The sequence below is a fragment of the Notolepis coatsorum genome, assembly GCF_963971535.1.
Source record: "Notolepis coatsorum genome assembly, chromosome: 10".
Taxonomy (NCBI): Eukaryota; Metazoa; Chordata; class Actinopteri; order Aulopiformes; family Paralepididae; genus Notolepis; species Notolepis coatsorum.
Genome location: NC_140174.1, coordinates 116,164,153 through 116,187,511, shown reverse-complemented (window position 1 = coordinate 116,187,511; position 23,359 = coordinate 116,164,153). Strand labels below are relative to the sequence as shown.

Here is a 23,359-nt window from a genome sequence, read left to right as displayed (position 1 = left end):
AGAGAGCCTATCTGCTGCTTCAGAGAGCCTATCTGCTGCTTCAGAGAGCCTATCTGCTGCTTCAGAGAGCCTAACTGCTGCTTCAGAGAGCCTATCTAGCTCTCATAACGATAGCCAGTTAGCAGCGCCAGGTACATATAGGTAGCAACGTTAGCTCTCATAACGATAGCCAGTTAGCAGCGCCAGGTACATATAGGTAGCAACGTTAGCTCTCATAACGATAGCCAGTTAGCCAGCGCTAGCCAGCACCTGCGAAATCGAGTGCCAAACTGATGATATCAGACGTTGATATCAGGAGCTATCAGTAGCTAGATAACATTAGACAACGCCTCATGTATAAATAAACTAAAGTGAATAGTTCGTTGACTGGGTCATTTTGTTTAATGCTTCAATTATGTTGAAAGAGGAGCCCTGAGCTGCTCATACACTAGACTCTTGCCGTAATGGTTTGTTGACGTGGTTATGTGAGGGGGAGGAGGAGGGGCAAGGCATGCACTGCTGCAGCAGATTTAGGAGTCTGATCTGACGGTCACAGAGCTGAGGGAGTGCGCCCAGTTAGCTGTAAAAATCCATAGATTAGCCGCACCGTTATATAAGCCGCAGGGTCGAAAAATGGGGGGAAAAGCCGCGGTTTATAGTCCGAAAAGTACGGTAATTCAAAGCAGAATGATGAGCTAGCCGCAAGCTCCTGTGATAAACTGGATGGTTCCCAATTTCTTTCCACAGGTTCTACACCGATCTGTTCCCCATCAAGAAACACAAGAAACCGAAAATAATCTCACAGCGTGGTGAGTGTTCTCTTTCTCACCAAACACAATATAATTGTTACCAAAATAGACTATGCAATGGTAATTTCCTCATAACCCCTGTGTCTTTATGAAAGACAAACAAAATATATGATTACCTGTTGTATTACCTTACCATAATGGCCATACCTGTGAATGTGTTTTTATTGTGTGCCTGAGGAGTTTGTCCAGGAGATGTTGAGAGAAGTGCGTTTTGCTTCACGCTCCAATGTGGGTCTCAAATTGCGGTACAAATCAAGGAGAATGTGTCTCGGGTAGCGAACTCTACTTAATATTATTATGTACTCTCTCTGCAAATAGACATGCCCTATATCTCTGAAAACATCTGAGCGCACACCGCGAGAAGTATTCCTATAATAACGCTATGAACCAGGCTGAATTCATACGCACAAAGTCAAGCACACGTTCAAATCCCACACTTTGCTTAGAAATGATCGTACGCACAGGTTACGCACATATCTGTGCGTATGCAACATTGATAAATGAGGGCCCAGGCTTTTCCTGTCCACATGTGACCCCTTTTCCTTTTTTTCTTGCTTAAGCTCAAAGGCGACCATGGACAACTCGCGAAAGAAAAGCAGTGTGGAAGCAGCTATCAACCTACATCGCACTACGGAAGGTTCCCGGCAAAGACTGCTGCGTTAATTGCTTGGAAGCTGAGCCTGCACTCCACAATCGTGGATGGAGAGATATAAAGAATTATGTCCATAATTACATAAACTCTAAAAAAAAATCTGTAGGGTTTTTTGTAATGTAATGGCTTTTATCCAAAGCGCTTTACAATTTGTTACTCACATTTGACCCATCACTGCCCGGGAGGAGCGGGAATCAAACCAGGAACCTCCGGATTGACAGACAACTGCTCTACCGCCTGGGCCACTGTCGCCCCCGTAATAATGTTGAAATGTGAAATAAATCAAAATAAATGAATCAAAATAACTTGTAATTATTGGAAGCATAATCATTGTTAACTAGTGATGATGTAGTGTTATTCCTTTGTCTTTAATCTTATCTTATTTTTTCTGTTTTAAATCTTTTTATTTTTCATGAGGTTTCACATTCAATCGACAGATCTACAGAATGTTCAGTGTCACTCTCATGAACAATTTTTAACAATTTTCCTTGTGCTCCCCACTCAATCCATTCTCCCATCTCTCACTCACACTCACACACACTGGGACATACACACGTACACGCGCATACAGGCATACACACACACACACACACATACACACATACACACATACACTTGCCCACATACAGGCACACATACACACAAATAAACAATTGGACAACAAAAAAAAAGAAAGAAAATAATAATAATAAAAATAAAGTAAAATAAAATAAAGGGACAGTAGGTAAATCATAAGTAAATAAGTAATAAGGAATAAAAGTGCAAATGTTGGTATTGTAAACAGTGACATTTTATAGCACCCAGTTGCTCACACCCGCTTATCGATGGCTACTCCGACAGAGAAGGGTCCGGGCCGCTGCGTGTTCAGCTCCCTTTCCCAGACCCGACCCCGTGGGGGCAGGGTTTGACAGCCATGCGCAGGCAACCAGGCACTTATACGCAGACAAAGAGCCTCAACAGATCAGCTAATCTAATCTGCTAAAACTCCACGTCTGTTATATTAGATATGACACATTTATAGGACTACATTATGAGTTTCCAGTTGAGTATAGAGTGGATTCCAAAGTTCTTGAAATAAGTGACCCTGGTTGTGCTTTTCAAGCGTTATCTTTTCTAAGGGAAGAAACTGAGATATTTGTTCTATGAACATATTGAATGTTGGTGCGATTTCATTTTTCCATAGAAGAAGTATAAATTTCTTTGCAAAATATGTTATGTATACCAACAGTCTGCATTTCTTTTGGTCTAAGTGGCAGTTTGTTATATTATTTAATAGATAGACACATGGTGATAACTCAAATTCCAACTCCATGACAGATTTAGTAAATAAGTGGATCTTGTTCCAGAAATGCTTCAATTTGCTACATTGCCAGACCATATGCAGAAATGTTCCTTCTTTAATTTTACATCTTGGGCAATTTGGTGAGTTTTCTTTCGAAATTTTGTGCATTTTTACAGGAGTAAGGTAGAATTTATGAATACATTTGAAATTACTTTCTTTGATCTTATTGCTTGTAAAGGGAAAGAAAGTTCGATCACAGATATCTTGCCAATTGTTTTCTTCAAATTTCGTTGCCAGGTCCGTCTCCCAGCATCTTAATAGAGCTGGGAAGACTGTTTGGCATTCATTAGTTAGAATTTCATATAGTTCACTGATTTTACCTTTAATTGTGGATGAGGTAGTTAGTTTTTCTTCCAATTCTGTCATTTCAAAGCTTAACTTGTTTTCTTTAGTAAGTGAACTTAAAGTGCTTTGAATTTGCATATATTTTAAGAAGTCTGAGTTAGGAATGTTGTATTCTTCTCTTAGTTCCTGAAATGCTTTTAATTTCCAGTTTTTATGAAAAAGGTCTTTAAGTTGAGTTACCCCCAAGTGTCTCCACTTGTTTATATCAGTTGAATGAAAATATTTTTTTAGGTCAGGGTTTTGATGAATAGGTGAATAAACAGAGATGCATTTAGTTATGCCAAACTTTTTCGAGCAATCTTTCCATGCAGATAGGGTATTCACAACCGTGAAATATTGCTTTATATTTTCTATTTTGTCAAAATTCTTTATAAAAAAAATAGATTTTAGAGGTAAAGGATCAACCAGTCCCGCTTCTATCTGTATCCAGTGTGAGTCTGGTCCTCCCAATGACCATGATACTATAGTTCGAAGTTGGGCTGACCAGTAGTAGTGTTGGAGATTGGGAAGACCTAGACCACCCATGGACTCAGGTTTCATAAGAGTCAGTAATTTAATCCTTGGTTTTTTATTGGACCAAATAAATTTTGAGATAGGTTTATTCAATATGTTAAAATATGTTATAGATAGGTAGCAGGGTACATTTTGAAAGAGAAAGTTCAATCTCGGAAGGATATTCATCCTGATGACGTTTATCCTTCCTAGAAGGGATAGGGGTAGTTTGTCCCATCTACCTAGATCTGTGTTAATTTCAATTGTAAGAGGAGTATAATTTTTTTCAAATAAATCATTTAATTGCGGTGTAAAGTGTACTCCCAAGTATTTGAAGCCTCCTGGTGACCATCGAAATGGGTAGGATTTCTGCATTTCTTTTGTTGGTTTCATATGTAGGAGACATGCATTCGATTTATTATAATTTATCTTGTATCCTGAGTACTTTCCAAATTGTTCGATTGTGTTATACAGATGTAATAAGGAGTTTTCTGGTTGCTCAATGTATAGAACAATGTCGTCAGCATATAAAGATATTTTGTGTTCAAACTTATCGATATACACTCCTTTTATGTTAATGTTGTCTCGTACAGATGCAGCCAACATTTTTATTATTATTGCGAATAATGAGCTTGACATTGGGCACCCCTGTCTTGTTCCTCTCATTAAGAGAAACGGATCAGATGTATTGCCATTAGTAATAACTGCTGCTTTTGGAGTTTGATAAATTGCTTTAATCCACTGTATAAAATGTGACCCTATATTAAGTTTTTGCAACACGTTAAAAAGAAAGTTCCACTCGACTCTGTCAAAAGCCTTCTCTGCATCCAGAGATAGGAGTAGAGAGGGCCTCTGTTTTAGATTCAAATGATTGGTTATATTTAATAACCTTCTGATGTTATCGGTAGCATATCTTCCCTTAACAAATCCAGCCTGATCTGGGTTTACCAATTTCGGCGTGATGGTTTCAAGTCTTTTCGCTAATGCTTTGGTGATAGTCTTATAATCATGATCTAAAAGACTTATAGGTCTGTAAGATGAACAGTCTAATAGATCCTTATCACTTTTATGCAGTACTGTGATGTTTGCCAAGCTCATTGTTTGAGGAAGTGCCTTGTTGCGTCCAAAGTTGTTAATCATTCCCATAAAAATGGGTTTCAAGTCATTCCAGTACTCCTTATATAGCTGTGCCGGGAAGCCATCTGGTCCTGGACTTTTGTCTATAGGCATTGAATTAATTGTTGCTAGTATTTCTTGTTCGGTAAAGGGTGCATTAAGACTCTCTTGATCTGATTCTGAGAGCTTTGGCATTTTGATACCTTCTAAGAATCTATCCAGTTCCTCCTGTGTGTAATTACTTTGAGATTTGTATAGTATATTGTAATACTCCTGGAATGCCTGATTGATTTCTTTTGGATGATGTGTGATGTTGCCCTTGAACCGAATTGCTTTTATAGTCCTTTCGGCTTGTTCTTTTTTTAGTTGATGGGCTAATAGTTTACTGGGTTTGTTGCCAAATTCATAGTATTTTTGTCTAACCTGATTCATTTGTTGCATAATTATATTTGTAGTCTTGATATTTAATTTGGCTCTGGCAGTTACTAAATGTTTCCAGTTGTCTTCTGTTGCTGCAACTTTATGGAGGGCTTCGCATCTTTCAATTTCTTTTTCTAGTTCTTTTGTGTGTGCGATTTCTTCCCTTTTACTAAATGATGTGTATGAGATAATATGTCCTCTTAAAGTGGCTTTTGCAGCTTCCCAGATTATGTTTGGGTCCATGCTAGGATCATTGTTTTCATCTATGTAATTTTTAATCCATACCTTCATTTTTGATCTAAATGTTTCATCCCTCAGCAATGAGGTATTGAATCTCCATTGCCTACGAGTGAACTTTTCTCCATCCAGACGAACGGTCAAGTCAATTCTCGCATGGTCTGATAGTGTGATTGGATTGATACAGCAGTTTTTTACCATGTGAAGATGTCTTGAGTAGATCAAAAAGTAATCAATCCTAGAATATGAGACATTGGCGTTTGAATAGTAAGTGTAGTCTTTAACCTTTGGATTTAGTTCCCGCCACACATCAACTAGGCCACTTTCTTTGCATAAACCTTTGAGTACTTTTATGGACTTTGGTTTGTTACTTTTAGACTGTGTGGTCTTGTCCATCTTCTGATTCAGTGCACAGTTAAAGTCTCCGCCTATGACCCCAAATCCTTTGCAGTTTTCGTTGAAAAGCAATACCATATCTGACATGAATGCAGGGTCATCTGTGTTAGGAGCGTAGATATTAAGGAAAGTGGTAGATATTCCATTAATAGAACCTGAAATCAAAACATATCGCCCATTTGGGTCAGTGATTTTTTTCTCTAATTTAAATGGCGTGTTTCTATTGATTAGAATAGCAGTTCCCCTACTGTGACAAAATACACTTGTCCCACCCAATCCTTTTGTAGCTTTAAATGTTCAATTTCTGATAAGAATGTTTCTTGCAGGAAGGCTATATGTACCATCTTATCTTTTAGAACAGATACTTTTTTTGCTCTTATAATGGGATTACCCAAGCCTTTGACATTCCATGAGTTTATTATCAAATCCGACATAATGGTTGCAAAATCTTATTAGTATTACTTATGAGTATGTCAAGTTGTTCTAAAGCATATATTGTCACTGTATGCATTGAGATATTTAGAAAAGAAAATAACAAACAATAAAGAAAAAGACAATAACATACAATTATCCACCCTTGTTGTGGTTCCCAGACCCACAACATTGTGTTGGCTTCACTTTTAGTAGGCCAGAGAAAGAAAACAGTAGAGAAATAAAAACTAAAGAATACTAACGTTTTCATAAATGGTGTGGTGCCCGGAGCTTCTACCCTCATTTATTTTAACCTCCCCCTATCTTATTTTTTCTAACAATTAAGTCGAGGTAAGCTACTGTAGGACTGGGTATATTGACCACATGCACATACACTTTTTTTTTTTTAAACTTCATTTTTTAGCGTTTATCGCTTTTTCTGGTCAAGCATGACCGACAGAAACAGGTTGAATGGGATATAGATCAGGGGAAGACACTCTGAGAAAATACGGCGAGTCCGGGAGTCGAACTCGTGTACCCCAGATCCGTGACGCGCACGGTTGTCCCCGACGCCGAAATAGCGCCGAGATACGCGGTGAGCTACTGGAGCTCCCCTGCACATACACTTAAAGGGGAACTATTTTACAATTTCTTTCACTATTTGGGCACTTTTACACAATTCCTGTGAGTCTATGGAACACCTCTGTAATATATATTTTTTTTTTATTCATTGTTTTGTATTTCTAATCAAGTCCTCAAAAACAGCATTTTTCTACCTCAAGATTTCGAGCTGTTTTGAGCCTGGGCTGCAGGTGCCACCTAAACCACTGCGGAGCGTCCCAACATTAACATGCAGCGGTGACTATATGACATCACATATAGGCACATTTTCAAACGACTCAGTTCAGTGAGGGTGAATATTGTGAGAGGAGAATTGGAAGAATGCGCCAATATGAGAATTTTGAGACATAGATCATATTAATATAAGTTCACATAGCTAGGAAACAATGCTAAACACTCAAAAAGGCCATTTATAAGATAGTTCCCCTTTAACTGGGTACAAAATATACAAATGAGTACTACTGAGTAATACTGGTAATCAGATGTATGTAGAGTTGTAGTATTAATATGTACAATGATACAGGTATAAAGACACTTGGTAGTAAGTCATACTGTTCAGCAGCGTAACTAGTAGGTTCAGCGCATGACGAACAAAATAGCCACCGTGTGAATATGGTCAACTGCTTTTTGTACCAATGTAATCATTACTTAGGCTGTGCATAAACATTTGAACATTAGTGGCCAAGTGCTTATTGTCATCAGAATCCTTCAGTTGATGATACAAGCGTGAAGACATTTGAAATTTTAAGATGGACGACACCGAAGTGGAGTGGTTTATTTGGTGATACAAGCATGCAAATTGCCATGAGCAGTCTGTGTGGGTCACTTAAACCAACCAAATTTCAAGGTGGTCATTTTAAAATGAACAGGCTGTTGTTGGGGTGATGAGGGTCTTTCATTATTCTGCAGGCTCTGGATTTGCACCTCTTGTTATATAAGACCTGCAGGGGTGGTAGTGCAATACCCGTAGTACGCTCAGCTGAGCGCACCACTCTCTGTAGGGCCTTCTTGTCCTGTGCCTTGCTGTTTCCATACCAGGCAGTGATGTTTCCAGTCAAGATGCTCTACAGCTCTGGAGTAGAAGGACTGGAGTATCTTCCTCGATACTCTGAACTTCCTTAACTGTCTCAGGTGGTAGAGGCGCTGCTTCGCCTTCTTTACGACTGAGTCTATGTGTGTTGTCCATGTCAGGTCCTCTGAGATGTGGACCCCCAGGTACTTGAAGCTGCTCACCCTGTCCACGGTAGCCCCGTTTAACCCATAGATCCTGACTGACAGAATGCAGAAACTATATGTTTCATATAAAACCATATAAAACCTTCTGGAGGCAGAAATTATATGTTATAACACCTTCTGAAGGCAGAAACGATATGTATTTATATAGACGTGTGTTCTGATTTATACGCTTTTCTGAGGACCCTCATATCCCGCCCACGTCCGTATCCGATTGGCTTACACCACTAGTCCTCATTAGTCTGTCCCATGACATAACATAACACAGAAAAACAAACATGCCTCTTAAATTAGTCAGTTTCCAGCAGTTGAGCGCCATCTATTGGTAAATATATTTTTTTCAGGCTCCAAATCACAGCGGAAAGGGGGGTCCTCACAACCTTGTTGATATCTCAAGGTCCTCGGGAGTACCTATAAACACGTGTGTGTGTGTGTGTGTGTGTGTGTGTGTGTGTGTGAGCTTCCCACCCAGAACAAACAATACATTTAATCTATCTCTCTACAACACGCACAGACATGCCTAAAAATAGTACCACACATGTGTGTGCATTGTCATGAACGTATAACAGAGACCAACGGGCAGATTTGAAAGACCATGATAACAAAAGGGGGAGAGAGAGATAGAGAGCGACAGAGAGACATAGAGCGGCAGAGAGCGAGAGAGAGAGACAGAGAGAGAGAAACAGAGAGAGAGAGAGAGAGAGAGAGAAAACAGAGAGAGAGAAACAGAGAGAGAGAGAGAAAGGGAGAAATAGAGACAGAAACACACAGAGAGTGACGGAAACACACAGAGAGAGCGTCAGAGAGAGAGAGACAGAGACACAGTCAGAGAGAGAGACAGAGAGAGACAGAGAGAGAGACAGAAACACAGTCAGAGAGAGAGACAGATAGAGAGAAACAGAGAGAGACAGACAGAGAGAGAGACAGAAACACAGTCAGGGAGAGAGACGGAGAGAGAGACAGAAACACAGTCAGAGAGAGAGACAGAGAGAGACAGAGAGAGAGACAGAAACACAGTCAGAGAGAGAGACAGATAGAGAGAAACAGAGAGAGACAGACAGAGAGAGAGACAGAAACACAGTCAGGGAGAGAGACGGAGAGAGAGACAGAAACACAGTCAGAGAGAGAGAGAGACAGAGATAGAGAGAAACAGAGAGAGACAGAGAGAGAGAGACAGAAACACAGTCGGGGAGAGAGAGAGACAGAGACAGAGAGAGAGACAGAAACACAGTCAGGGAGAGAGACAGATAGAAAGAGATAGAAATAGAGACAGAAACACAGAGAGAGAGACAGAGAGCGACAGTGACATAGAGATAGAGAGACATAGAGAGAGACAGAAACACAGTCAGAGAGAGAGACAGAGATAGAAAGAGACAGAGAGAGAGACAGAGAGCGACAGAGACATAGAGATACAGAGACATAGAGAAAGCGTCACAGAGAGAGAAAGAGAGAGAGACACACAGTGTTTTTGTAATGAATGTCTGCTTCATTAGTTCTCTGGACGGTGTAATGAATGTCTGCTTCATTAGTTCTCTGGACGGTGTAATGAATGTCTGCTTCATTAGTTCTCTGGACGGTGTAATGAATGTCTGCTTCATTAGTTCTCTGGATGGTGTGATGAATGTCTGCTTCATTAGTTCTCTGGATGGTGTGATGAATGTCTGCTTCATTAGTTCTCTGGATGGTGTGATGAATGTCTGCTTCATTAGTTCTCTGGACGGTGTGATGAATGTCTGCTTCATTAGTTCTCTGGACGGTGTGATGAATGTCTGCTTCATTAGTTCTCTGGACGGTGTGATGAATGTCTGCTTCATTAGTTCTCTGGACGGTGTGATGAATGTCTGCTTCATTAGTTCTCTGGACGGTGTGATTAATGTCTGCTTCATTAGTTCTCTGGATGGTGTGATGAATGTCTGCTTCATTAGTTCTCTGTGTGATGAATGTCTGCTTCATTAGTTCTCTGGATGGTGTGATGAATGTCTGCTTCATTAGTTCTCTGTGTGATGAATGTCTGCTTCATTAGTTCTCTGGATGGTGTGATGAATGTCTGCTTCATTAGTTCTCTGTGTGATGAATGTCTGCTTCATTAGTTCTCTGTGTGATGAATGTCTGCTTCATTAGTTCTCTGTGTGATGAATGTCTGCTTCATTAGTTCTCTGTGTGATGAATGTCTGCTTCATTAGTTCTCTGGACGGTGTGATGAATGTCTGCTTCATTAGTTCTCTGGATGGTGTGATGAATGTCTGCTTCATTAGTTCTCTGTGTGATGAATGTCTGCTTCATTAGTTCTCTGGACGGTGAAACTATAGTTCCTAACAACATAGATGAGGATCAGTACTTCCTCACTGTAGTAAAAGTCACTTTTTGAAGCCGTCTTGCTATTGGAGCGCTAGCTGCAGCATGTGACCTTTCTCTCTGTGCATGCATGTGTGTGTGTGTGTCCATCCGTGTGTGTGTATGTGTGTGTGCATCTGTGTGTGTGTGTGTGTGTGTGTATTCCAGACATCTGTAGAAATGAGCGATCCTGAGATTCCCCCACTGAGCCTCAGACCTCCTCCTCACTTCCTGTGTCACACACACAACACAAGCACATGCACACACACAAGCACACGCACACTAAACCACCAACCAGAGGCTAAACCACCAACCAGAGACTAGACCACCAACCAGAGACTAGACCACCAACCAGAGGCTAAACCACCAACCAGAGACTAGACCACCAACCAGAGACTAGACCACCAACCAGAGACTAGACCACCAACCAGAGACTAGACCACCAACCAGAGACTAAACCACCAACCAGAGACTAGACCACCAACCAGAGACTAAACCACCAACCAGAGGCTAAACCACCAACCAGAGACTAAACCACCAACCAGAGACTAAACCACCAACCAGAGACTAAACCACCAACCAGAGACTAGACCACCAACCAGAGACTAAACCACCAACCAGAGGCTAAACCACCAACCAGAGACTAGACCACCAACCAGAGACTAGACCACCAACCAGAGACTAGACCACCAACCAGAGACTAGACCACCAACCAGAGACTAGACCACCAACCAGAGACTAAACCACCAACCAGAGACTAAACCACCAACCAGAGACTAAACCACCAACCAGAGACTAGACCACCAACCAGAGACTAGACCACCAACCAGAGACTAGACCACCAACCAGAGACTAGACCACCAACCAGAGACTAGACTACCAACCAGAGACTAAACCACCAACCAGAGACTAGACCACCAACCAGAGACTAAACCACCAACTAGAGACTAGACCACCAACCAGAGACTAGACCACCAACCAGAGACTAGACCACCAACCAGAGACTAGACCACCAACCAGAGACTAGACCACCAACCAGAGACTAGACCACCAACCAGAGACTAGACCACCAACCAGAGACTAAACCACCAACCAGAGGCTAAACCACCAACCAGAGACTAGACCACCAACCAGAGACTAGACCACCAACCAGAGACTAGACCACCAACCAGAGACTAGACCACCAACCAGAGACTAAACCACCAACTAGAGACTAGACCACCAACCATAGACTAGACCACCAACCAGAGACTAGACCACCAACCATAGACTAGACCACCAACCAGAGACTAAACCACCAACCAGAGACTAGACCACCAACCAGAGACTAAACCACCAACCAGAGACTAGACCACCAACCAGAGACTAAACCACCAACCAGAGACTAGACCACCAACCAGAGACTAGACCACCAACCAGAGACTAGACCACCAACCAGAGACTAGACCACCAACCAGAGGCTAAACCACCAACCAGAGACTAGACCACCAACCAGAGACTAGACCACCAACCAGAGACTAGACCACCAACCAGAGACTAGACCACCAACCAGAGACTAAACCAGAGACTAGACCACCAACCAGAGACTAAACCACCAACCAGAGACTAGACCACCAACCATAGACTAGACCACCAACCAGAGACTAAACCACCAACCAGAGACTAAACCACCAACCAGAGACTAAACCACCAACCAGAGACTAGACCACCAACCAGAGACTAGACCACCAACCAGAGACTAAACCACCAACCAGAGACTAGACCACCAACCATAGACTAGACCACCAACCAGAGACTAAACCACCAACCAGAGACTAAACCACCAACCAGAGACTAAACCACCAACCAGAGACTAGACCACCAACCAGAGACTAGACCACCAACCATAGACTAGACCACCAACCAGAGACTAGACCACCAACCATAGACTAGACCACCAACCAGAGACTAGACCACCAACCAGAGACTAAACCACCAACCAGAGACTAGACCACCAACCATAGACTAAACCACCAACCAGAGACTAAACCACCAACCATAGACTAGACCACCAACCAGAGACTAAACCACCAACCAGAGACTAGACCACCAACCAGAGACTAGACCACCAACCATAGACTAGACCACCAACCAGAGACTAGACCACCAACCAGAGACTAAACCACCAACCATAGACTAGACCACCAACCAGAGACTAAACCACCAACCAGAGACTAAACCACCAACCAGAGACTAGACCACCAACCAGAGACTAGACCACCAACCAGAGACTAGACCACCAACCAGAGACTAAACCACCAACCAGAGACTAAACCACCAACCAGAGACTAGACCACCAACCAGAGACTAGACCACCAACCAGAGACTAGACCACCAACCAGAGACTAGACCACCAACCAGAGACTAGACCACCAACCAGAGACTAGACCACCAACCAGAGACTAAACCACCAACCAGAGACTAGACCACCAACCAGAGACTAGACCACCAACCAGAGACTAGACCACCAACCAGAGACTAAACCAGAGACTAGACCACCAACCAGAGACTAAACCAGAGACTAGACCACCAACCAGAGACTAAACCAGAGACTAGAGACTAAACCACCAACCAGAGACTAAACCACCAACCAGAGACTAAACCAGAGACTAGACCACCAACCAGAGACTAAACCACCAACCAGAGACTAGACCACCAACCAGAGACTAGACCACCAACCAGAGACTAGACCACCAACCAGAGACTAGACCACCAACCAGAGACTAGACCACCAACCAGAGACTAGACCACCAACCAGAGACTAAACCAGAGACTAGACCACCAACCAGAGACTAAACCAGAGACTAAACCACCAACCAGAGACTAGACCACCAACCAGAGACTAGACCACCAACCAGAGACTAAACCACCAACCAGAGACTAGACCACCAACCAGAGACTAAACCACCAACCAGAGACTAAACCACCAACCAGAGACTAGACCACCAACCAGAGACTAGACCACCAACCAGAGACTAGACCACCAACCAGAGACTAAACCACCAACCAGAGACTAGACCACCAACCAGAGACTAGACCACCAACCAGAGACTAGACCACCAACCAGAGACTAGACCACCAACCAGAGACTAAACCACCAACCAGAGACTAAACCACCAACCAGAGACTAAACCACCAACCAGAGACTAAACCACCAACCAGAGACTAGACCACCAACCAGAGACTAGACCACCAACCAGAGACTAGACCACCAACCAGAGACTAGACCACCAACCAGAGACTAGACCACCAACCAGAGACTAAACCAGAGACTAGACCACCAACCAGAGACTAAACCAGAGACTAAACCACCAACCAGAGACTAGACCAGAGACTAGACCACCAACCAGAGACTAGACCAGAGACTAGACCACCAACCAGAGACTAGACCACCAACCAGAGACTAGACCACCAACCAGAGACTAAACCACCAACCAGAGACTAGACCAGAGACTAGACCACCAACCAGAGACTAAACCAGAGACTAGACCACCAACCAGAGGCTAAACCACCAACCAGAGACTAAACCACCAACCAGAGACTAGACCACCAACCAGAGACTAGACCACCAACCAGAGACTAGACCACCAACCAGAGACTAAACCAGAGACTAGACCACCAACCAGAGACTAAACCAGAGACTAGACCACCAACCAGAGACTAGACCACCAACCAGAGACTAAACCAGAGACTAGACCACCAACCAGAGACTAAACCAGAGACTAGACCACCAACCAGAGACTAAACCACCAACCAGAGACTAGACCACCAACCAGAGACTAGACCACCAACCAGAGACTAAACCAGAGACTAGACCACCAACCAGAGACTAGACCACCAACCAGAGACTAAACCAGAGACTAAACCACCAACCAGAGACTAAACCACCAACCAGAGACTAGACCACCAACCAGAGACTAAACCACCAACCAGAGACTAGACCAGAGACTAGACCACCAACCAGAGACTAAACCAGAGACTAGACCACCAACCAGAGACTAAACCACCAACCAGAGACTAAACCACCAACCAGAGACTAGACCACCAACCAGAGACTAAACCACCAACCAGAGACTAGACCACCAACCAGAGACTAAACCACCAACCAGAGACTAGACCACCAACCAGAGACTAGACCACCAACCAGAGACTAAACCACAAACCAGAGACTAAACCACCAACCAGAGACTAGACCACCAACCAGAGACTAGACCACCAACCAGAGACTAGACCACCAACCAGAGACTAGACCACCAACCAGAGACTAAACCACCAACCAGAGACTAAACCACCAACCAGAGACTAGACCACCAACCAGAGACTAGACCACCAACCAGAGACTAAACCACCAACCAGAGACTAAACCACCAACCAGAGACTAGACCACCAACCAGAGACTAGACCACCAACCAGAGACTAAACCACCAACCAGAGACTAAACCACCAACCAGAGACTAAACCACCAACCAGAGACTAGACCACCAACCAGAGACTAGACCACCAACCAGAGACTAGACCACCAACCAGAGACTAGACCACCAACCAGAGACTAGACCACCAACCAGAGACTAGACCACCAACCAGAGACTAGACCACCAACCAGAGACTAAACCACCAACCAGAGACTAGACCACCAACCAGAGACTAAACCACCAACCAGAGACTAGACCACCAACCAGAGACTAAACCAGAGACTAGACCACCAACCAGAGACTAAACCACCAACCAGAGACTAGACCACCAACCAGAGACTAAACCAGAGACTAGACCACCAACCAGAGACTAAACCACCAACCAGAGACTAGACCACCAACCAGAGACTAGACCACCAACCAGAGACTAGACCACCAACCAGAGACTAAACCAGAGACTAAACCACCAACCAGAGACTAAACCACCAACCAGAGACTAAACCACCAACCAGAGACTAGACCACCAACCAGAGACTAAACCACCAACCAGAGACTAGACCACCAACCAGAGACTAAACCAGAGACTAAACCACCAACCAGAGACTAGACCACCAACCAGAGACTAGACCACCAACCAGAGACTAGACCACCAACCAGAGACTAGACCACCAACCAGAGACTAAACCACCAACCAGAGACTAAACCACCAACCAGAGACTAAACCACCAACCAGAGACTAGACCACCAACCAGAGACTAAACCAGAGACTAGACCACCAACCAGAGACTAGACCACCAACCAGAGACTAGACCAGAGACTAGACCACCAACCAGAGACTAGACCACCAACCAGAGACTAGACCACCAACCAGAGACTAGACCACCAACCAGAGACTAGACCACCAACCAGAGACGAAACCACCAACCAGAGACTAAACCACCAACCAGAGACTAGACCACCAACCAGAGACGAAACCACCAACCAGAGACTAAACCACCAACCAGAGACTAAACCACCAACCAGAGACTAAACCACCAACCAGAGACTAAACCACCAACCAGAGACTAAACCACCAACCAGAGACTAGACCACCAACCAGAGACTAAACCACCAACCAGAGACTAAACCACCAACCAGAGACTAAACCACCAACCAGAGACTAAACCACCAACCAGAGACTAGACCACCAACCAGAGACTAGACCACCAACCAGAGACTAGACCACCAACCAGAGACTAAACCACCAACCAGAGACTAAACCACCAACCAGAGACTAAACCACCAACCAGAGACTAAACCACCAACCAGAGACTAGACCACCAACCAGAGACTAGACCACCAACCAGAGACTAGACCACCAACCAGAGACTAGACCACCAACCAGAGACTAGACCACCAACCACCAACCAGAGACTAGACCACCAACCAGAGACTAGACCACCAACCAGAGACTAGACCACCAACCAGAGACTAGACCACCAACCAGAGACTAAACCACCAACCAGAGACTAAACCACCAACCAGAGACTAGACCACCAACCAGAGACTAAACCACCAACCAGAGACTAGACCACCAACCAGAGACTAGACCACCAACCAGAGACTAAACCACCAACCAGAGGCTAAACCACCAACCAGAGACTAGACCACCAACCAGAGACTAAACCACCAACCAGAGACTAGACCACCAACCAGAGACTAAACCACCAACCAGAGGCTAAACCACCAACCAGAGACTAGACCACCAACCAGAGACTAGACCACCAACCAGAGACTAGACCACCAACCAGAGACTAAACCACCAACTAGAGACTAGACCACCAACCAGAGACTAGACCAGAGACTAGACCACCAACCAGAGACTAGACCACCAACCAGAGACTAGACCACCAACCAGAGACTAGACCAGAGACTAAACCACCAACCAGAGACTAAACCACCAACCAGAGACTAAACCACCAACCAGAGACTAAACCACCAACCAGAGACTAGACCACCAACCAGAGACTAGACCACCAACCAGAGACTAGACCAGAGACTAAACCACCAACCAGAGACTAAACCACCAACCAGAGACTAAACCACCAACCAGAGACTAGACCACCAACCAGAGACTAGACCACCAACCAGAGACTAGACCACCAACCAGAGACTAAACCACCAACCAGAGACTAGACCACCAACCAGAGACTAGACCACCAACCAGAGACTAGACCACCAACCAGAGACTAGACCACCAACCAGAGACTAGACCACCAACCAGAGACTAGACCACCAACCAGAGACTAGACCACCAACCAGAGACTAAACCACCAACCAGAGACTAGACCACCAACTAGAGACTAAACCACCAACCAGAGACTAAACCACCAACCAGAGACTAGACCACCAACCAGAGACTAGACCACCAACCAGAGACTAGACCACCAACCAGAGACTAAACCACCAACCAGAGACTAAACCACCAACCAGAGACTAAACCACCAACCAGAGACTAAACCAGAGACTAAACCACCAACCAGAGACTAAACCACCAACCAGAGACTAAACCACCAACCAGACTAGACCACCAACTAGAGACTAAACCACCAACCAGAGACTAGACCACCAACCAGAGACTAGACCACCAACCAGAGACTAGACCACCAACCAGAGACTAAACCACCAACCAGAGACTAGACCACCAACCAGAGACTAGACCACCAACCAGAGACTAGACCACCAACCAGAGACTAGACCACCAACCAGAGACTAAACCACCAACCAGAGACTAGACCACCAACTAGAGACTAAACCACCAACCAGAGACTAAACCACCAACCAGAGACTAGACCACCAACCAGAGACTAGACCACCAACCAGAGACTAAACCACCAACCAGAGACTAAACCACCAACCAGAGACTAAACCACCAACCAGAGACTAAACCAGAGACTAAACCACCAACCAGAGACTAAACCACCAACCAGAGACTAAACCACCAACCAGAGACTAGACCACCAACTAGAGACTAAACCACCAACCAGAGACTAGACCACCAACCAGAGACTAGACCACCAACCAGAGACTAAACCATATCCTAAACCACCAACCAGAGACTAGACCACCAACTAGAGACTAGACCACCAACCAGAGACTAGACCACCAACCAGAGACTAAACCACCAACCAGAGACTAGACCACCAACCAGAGACTAAACCACCAACCAGAGACTAGACCACCAACCAGAGACTAGACCACCAACCAGAGACTAGACCACCAACCAGAGACTAGACCACCAACCAGAGACTAAACCAGAGACTAGACCACCAACCAGAGACTAGACCACCAACCAGAGACTAAACCACCAACCAGAGACTAGACCACCAACCAGAGACTAAACCACCAACCAGAGACTAGACCACCAACCAGAGACTAAACCACCAACCAGAGACTAAACCACCAACCAGAGACTAGACCACCAACCAGAGACTAGACCACCAACCAGAGACTAGACCACCAACCAGAGACTAAACCACCAACCAGAGACTAGACCACCAACCAGAGACTAAACCAGAGACTAGACCACCAACCAGAGACTAGACCACCAACCAGAGACTAGACCAGAGACTAGACCACCAACCAGAGACTAGACCACCAACCAGAGACTAGACCACCAACCAGAGACTAGACCACCAACCAGAGACTAGACCACCAACCAGAGACGAAACCACCAACCAGAGACTAAACCACCAACCAGAGACTAGACCACCAACCAGAGACGAAACCACCAACCAGAGACTAAACCACCAACCAGAGACTAAACCACCAACCAGAGACTAAACCACCAACCAGAGACTAAACCACCAACCAGAGACTAAACCACCAACCAGAGACTAGACCACCAACCAGAGACTAAACCACCAACCAGAGACTAAACCACCAACCAGAGACTAAACCACCAACCAGAGACTAAACCACCAACCAGAGACTAGACCACCAACCAGAGACTAGACCACCAACCAGAGACTAGACCACCAACCAGAGACTAAACCACCAACCAGAGACTAAACCACCAACCAGAGACTAAACCACCAACCAGAGACTAAACCACCAACCAGAGACTAGACCACCAACCAGAGACTAGACCACCAACCAGAGACTAGACCACCAACCAGAGACTAGACCACCAACCAGAGACTAGACCACCAACCACCAACCAGAGACTAGACCACCAACCAGAGACTAGACCACCAACCAGAGACTAGACCACCAACCAGAGACTAGACCACCAACCAGAGACTAAACCACCAACCAGAGACTAAACCACCAACCAGAGACTAGACCACCAACCAGAGACTAAACCACCAACCAGAGACTAGACCACCAACCAGAGACTAGACCACCAACCAGAGACTAAACCACCAACCAGAGGCTAAACCACCAACCAGAGACTAGACCACCAACCAGAGACTAAACCACCAACCAGAGACTAGACCACCAACCAGAGACTAAACCACCAACCAGAGGCTAAACCACCAACCAGAGACTAGACCACCAACCAGAGACTAGACCACCAACCAGAGACTAGACCACCAACCAGAGACTAAACCACCAACTAGAGACTAGACCACCAACCAGAGACTAGACCAGAGACTAGACCACCAACCAGAGACTAGACCACCAACCAGAGACTAGACCACCAACCAGAGACTAGACCAGAGACTAAACCACCAACCAGAGACTAAACCACCAACCAGAGACTAAACCACCAACCAGAGACTAAACCACCAACCAGAGACTAGACCACCAACCAGAGACTAGACCACCAACCAGAGACTAGACCAGAGACTAAACCACCAACCAGAGACTAAACCACCAACCAGAGACTAAACCACCAACCAGAGACTAGACCACCAACCAGAGACTAGACCACCAACCAGAGACTAGACCACCAACCAGAGACTAAACCACCAACCAGAGACTAGACCACCAACCAGAGACTAGACCACCAACCAGAGACTAGACCACCAACCAGAGACTAGACCACCAACCAGAGACTAGACCACCAACCAGAGACTAGACCACCAACCAGAGACTAGACCACCAACCAGAGACTAAACCACCAACCAGAGACTAGACCACCAACTAGAGACTAAACCACCAACCAGAGACTAAACCACCAACCAGAGACTAGACCACCAACCAGAGACTAGACCACCAACCAGAGACTAGACCACCAACCAGAGACTAAACCACCAACCAGAGACTAAACCACCAACCAGAGACTAAACCACCAACCAGAGACTAAACCAGAGACTAAACCACCAACCAGAGACTAAACCACCAACCAGAGACTAAACCACCAACCAGACTAGACCACCAACTAGAGACTAAACCACCAACCAGAGACTAGACCACCAACCAGAGACTAGACCACCAACCAGAGACTAGACCACCAACCAGAGACTAAACCACCAACCAGAGACTAGACCACCAACCAGAGACTAGACCACCAACCAGAGACTAGACCACCAACCAGAGACTAGACCACCAACCAGAGACTAAACCACCAACCAGAGACTAGACCACCAACTAGAGACTAAACCACCAACCAGAGACTAAACCACCAACCAGAGACTAGACCACCAACCAGAGACTAGACCACCAACCAGAGACTAAACCACCAACCAGAGACTAAACCACCAACCAGAGACTAAACCACCAACCAGAGACTAAACCAGAGACTAAACCACCAACCAGAGACTAAACCACCAACCAGAGACTAAACCACCAACCAGAGACTAGACCACCAACTAGAGACTAAACCACCAACCAGAGACTAGACCACCAACCAGAGACTAGACCACCAACCAGAGACTAAACCATATCCTAAACCACCAACCAGAGACTAGACCACCAACTAGAGACTAGACCACCAACCAGAGACTAGACCACCAACCAGAGACTAAACCACCAACCAGAGACTAGACCACCAACCAGAGACTAAACCACCAACCAGAGACTAGACCACCAACCAGAGACTAGACCACCAACCAGAGACTAGACCACCAACCAGAGACTAGACCACCAACCAGAGACTAAACCAGAGACTAGACCACCAACCAGAGACTAGACCACCAACCAGAGACTAAACCACCAACCAGAGACTAGACCACCAACCAGAGACTAAACCACCAACCAGAGACTAGACCACCAACCAGAGACTAAACCACCAACCAGAGACTAAACCACCAACCAGAGACTAGACCACCAACCAGAGACTAGACCACCAACCAGAGACTAGACCACCAACCAGAGACTAAACCACCAACCAGAGACTAGACCACCAACCAGAGACTAGACCACCAACCAGAGACTAAACCACCAACCAGAGACTAAACCACCAACCAGAGACTAAACCACCAACCAGAGACTAGACCACCAACCAGAGACTAAACCACCAACCAGAGACTAAACCACCAACCAGAGACTAAACCACCAACCAGAGACTAGACCAGAGACTAAACCACCAACCAGAGACTAGACCACCAACCAGAGCAACGACACAACACGCTCTACAAGAACCAAGCTTCCATCCAGAGCAACGACACAACACGCTCTACAAGAACCAAGCTTCCATCCAGAGCAACGACACAACACACTCTACAAGAACCAAGCTTCCATCCAGAGCAATGACACACTCTACAAGAACCAAGCTTCCATCCAGAGCAATGACACGCTCTACAAGAACCAAGCTTCCATCCAGAGCAATGACACGCTCTACAAGAACCAAGCTTCCATCCAGAGCAATGACGCACTCTACAAGAACCAAGCTTCCATCCAGAGCAATGACGCGCTCTACAAGAACCAAGCTTCCATCCAGAGCAATGACGCGCTCTACAAGAACCAAGCTTCCATCCAGAGCAATGACACGCTCTACAAGAACCAAGCTTCCATCCAGAGCAATGAAGCGCTCTACAATAACCAAGCTTCCATCCAAAGCAATGACACGCTCTACAAGAACCAAGCTTCCATCCAGAGCAATGACACGCTCTACAAGAACCAAGCTTCCATCCAGAGCAATGACACGCTCTACAAGAACCAAGCTTCCATCCAGAGCAATGACACGCTCTACAAGAACCAAGCTTCCATCCAGAGCAACACCACGACACGCTCTATAAGAAGCAAGCTTCCATCCAGAGATATTGATTAATAGCCCATAACATACCGTATGTTTACATCTGTCAAAGGTCTGTAGGCTGGTCTGAACCAAAATCTAAACCGAAAACCACATACAAATATATACGTAGGCCAATACAAACACATAACTGAGATTGAGTAAACATCTAGCAATGAGTGCACACACACACGTGTTTGAGTGTGTGTGTGTCTGTGTGTGTGTGTGTGTGTGTGCGCCTCACCTGTTGTTGATACATTCTTTCAGCTCAGTGGTCCAAGAGCTGACCTGCTGGTCATTGTCCGTCTCAAATATCAGACTGCCTGGATAGTGATTAACCTGAGGAGACATCAGACTCATTACATAATAATAATAATACATTTATAATAATATCAGACTGCCTGGATAGTGATTAACTCAATGGCTGCCAACAACGATTTAATACGTGTTTGTCCGCCAATCGAATAACGCCAACCACGTATACAGTATATACGTTATTTGATCGTTATTTCTTTTATTTGCTATTTCCAATCATTATCCAGCCAGGAAGGCTGTGTAACCATATGGAATTGGTCTGAGATCGCAAAAGTCCAATACCGCCGCCTGGTGGTATGCGGCCGATGTTGCACTTCCTTTGAGACTCTGTGTATGGGGCTGTGCGTCATTGAAATTCATCCGGGCGGACATTTCTAGTAACGTGGCTCAAGAGCTTCACCCGATCGCATTGAATAGTTTTCATTATGCTGTAAGGGGTTATGTCGTGACCCAAATGGACATACGATCTAGCAGATGTCAATCAAATAATTGGAATATTCTTTTTGGAATCTCACCGGCCACAGGTAAGAGCAATTTAACGTCAATTTCAGCTTGGTTGTGCCTTGTTTTCATAGCCATGTACTAACGAATGCTAGGGATGCCCCGATCACGTTTTTTGGCACCGATACCGATCACCCATCATCTATGAGCCATATCGGCCGATACACTGCCGATACAGATCGTTTTGGGTTTTATAAATTTTTTAAAAAATTATTAAATATATTATTTCTTTTATAAAATATATATATTATATAATTATACTTGTAGTTGTATTATCTGCGAGACATCGCCACCACGCAACAAGTCAAAATGCTCGCTATCTGCAAACAGCTCCACTGTCTGTGTGTATACTCTGACTAACAGGGTCTGAAACGTATAAGATGTTCGCAGTGTTGTTATGAAGCACGATAGCTAATTAGCCAACAGCTGCAAAAACGAATAATGTCAATTATGTTATAAGACATTGATATCAGGAGCTATCTGTAGCTAGACAATGCATCATGTATTAAACTAAAGTGAACTATTTAGTTTACTGGGTCATTTCGT

General features: G+C 44.9%; 1 protein-coding gene across 1 annotated transcript in view; it reads right to left on the bottom strand.

Moving 5' to 3' along the window:
• sh2b3 (SH2B adaptor protein 3) overlaps window positions 1–23,359 on the bottom strand; it is a 327,691-nt gene that overhangs the window by 39,114 nt on the left and 265,218 nt on the right. The window contains exon 4 of the mRNA XM_084323763.1: window positions 22,242–22,336. Within this exon, the coding sequence (XP_084179889.1) occupies window positions 22,242–22,336 (95 nt within the window). The remainder of the gene's footprint in view (window positions 1–22,241; window positions 22,337–23,359) is intronic.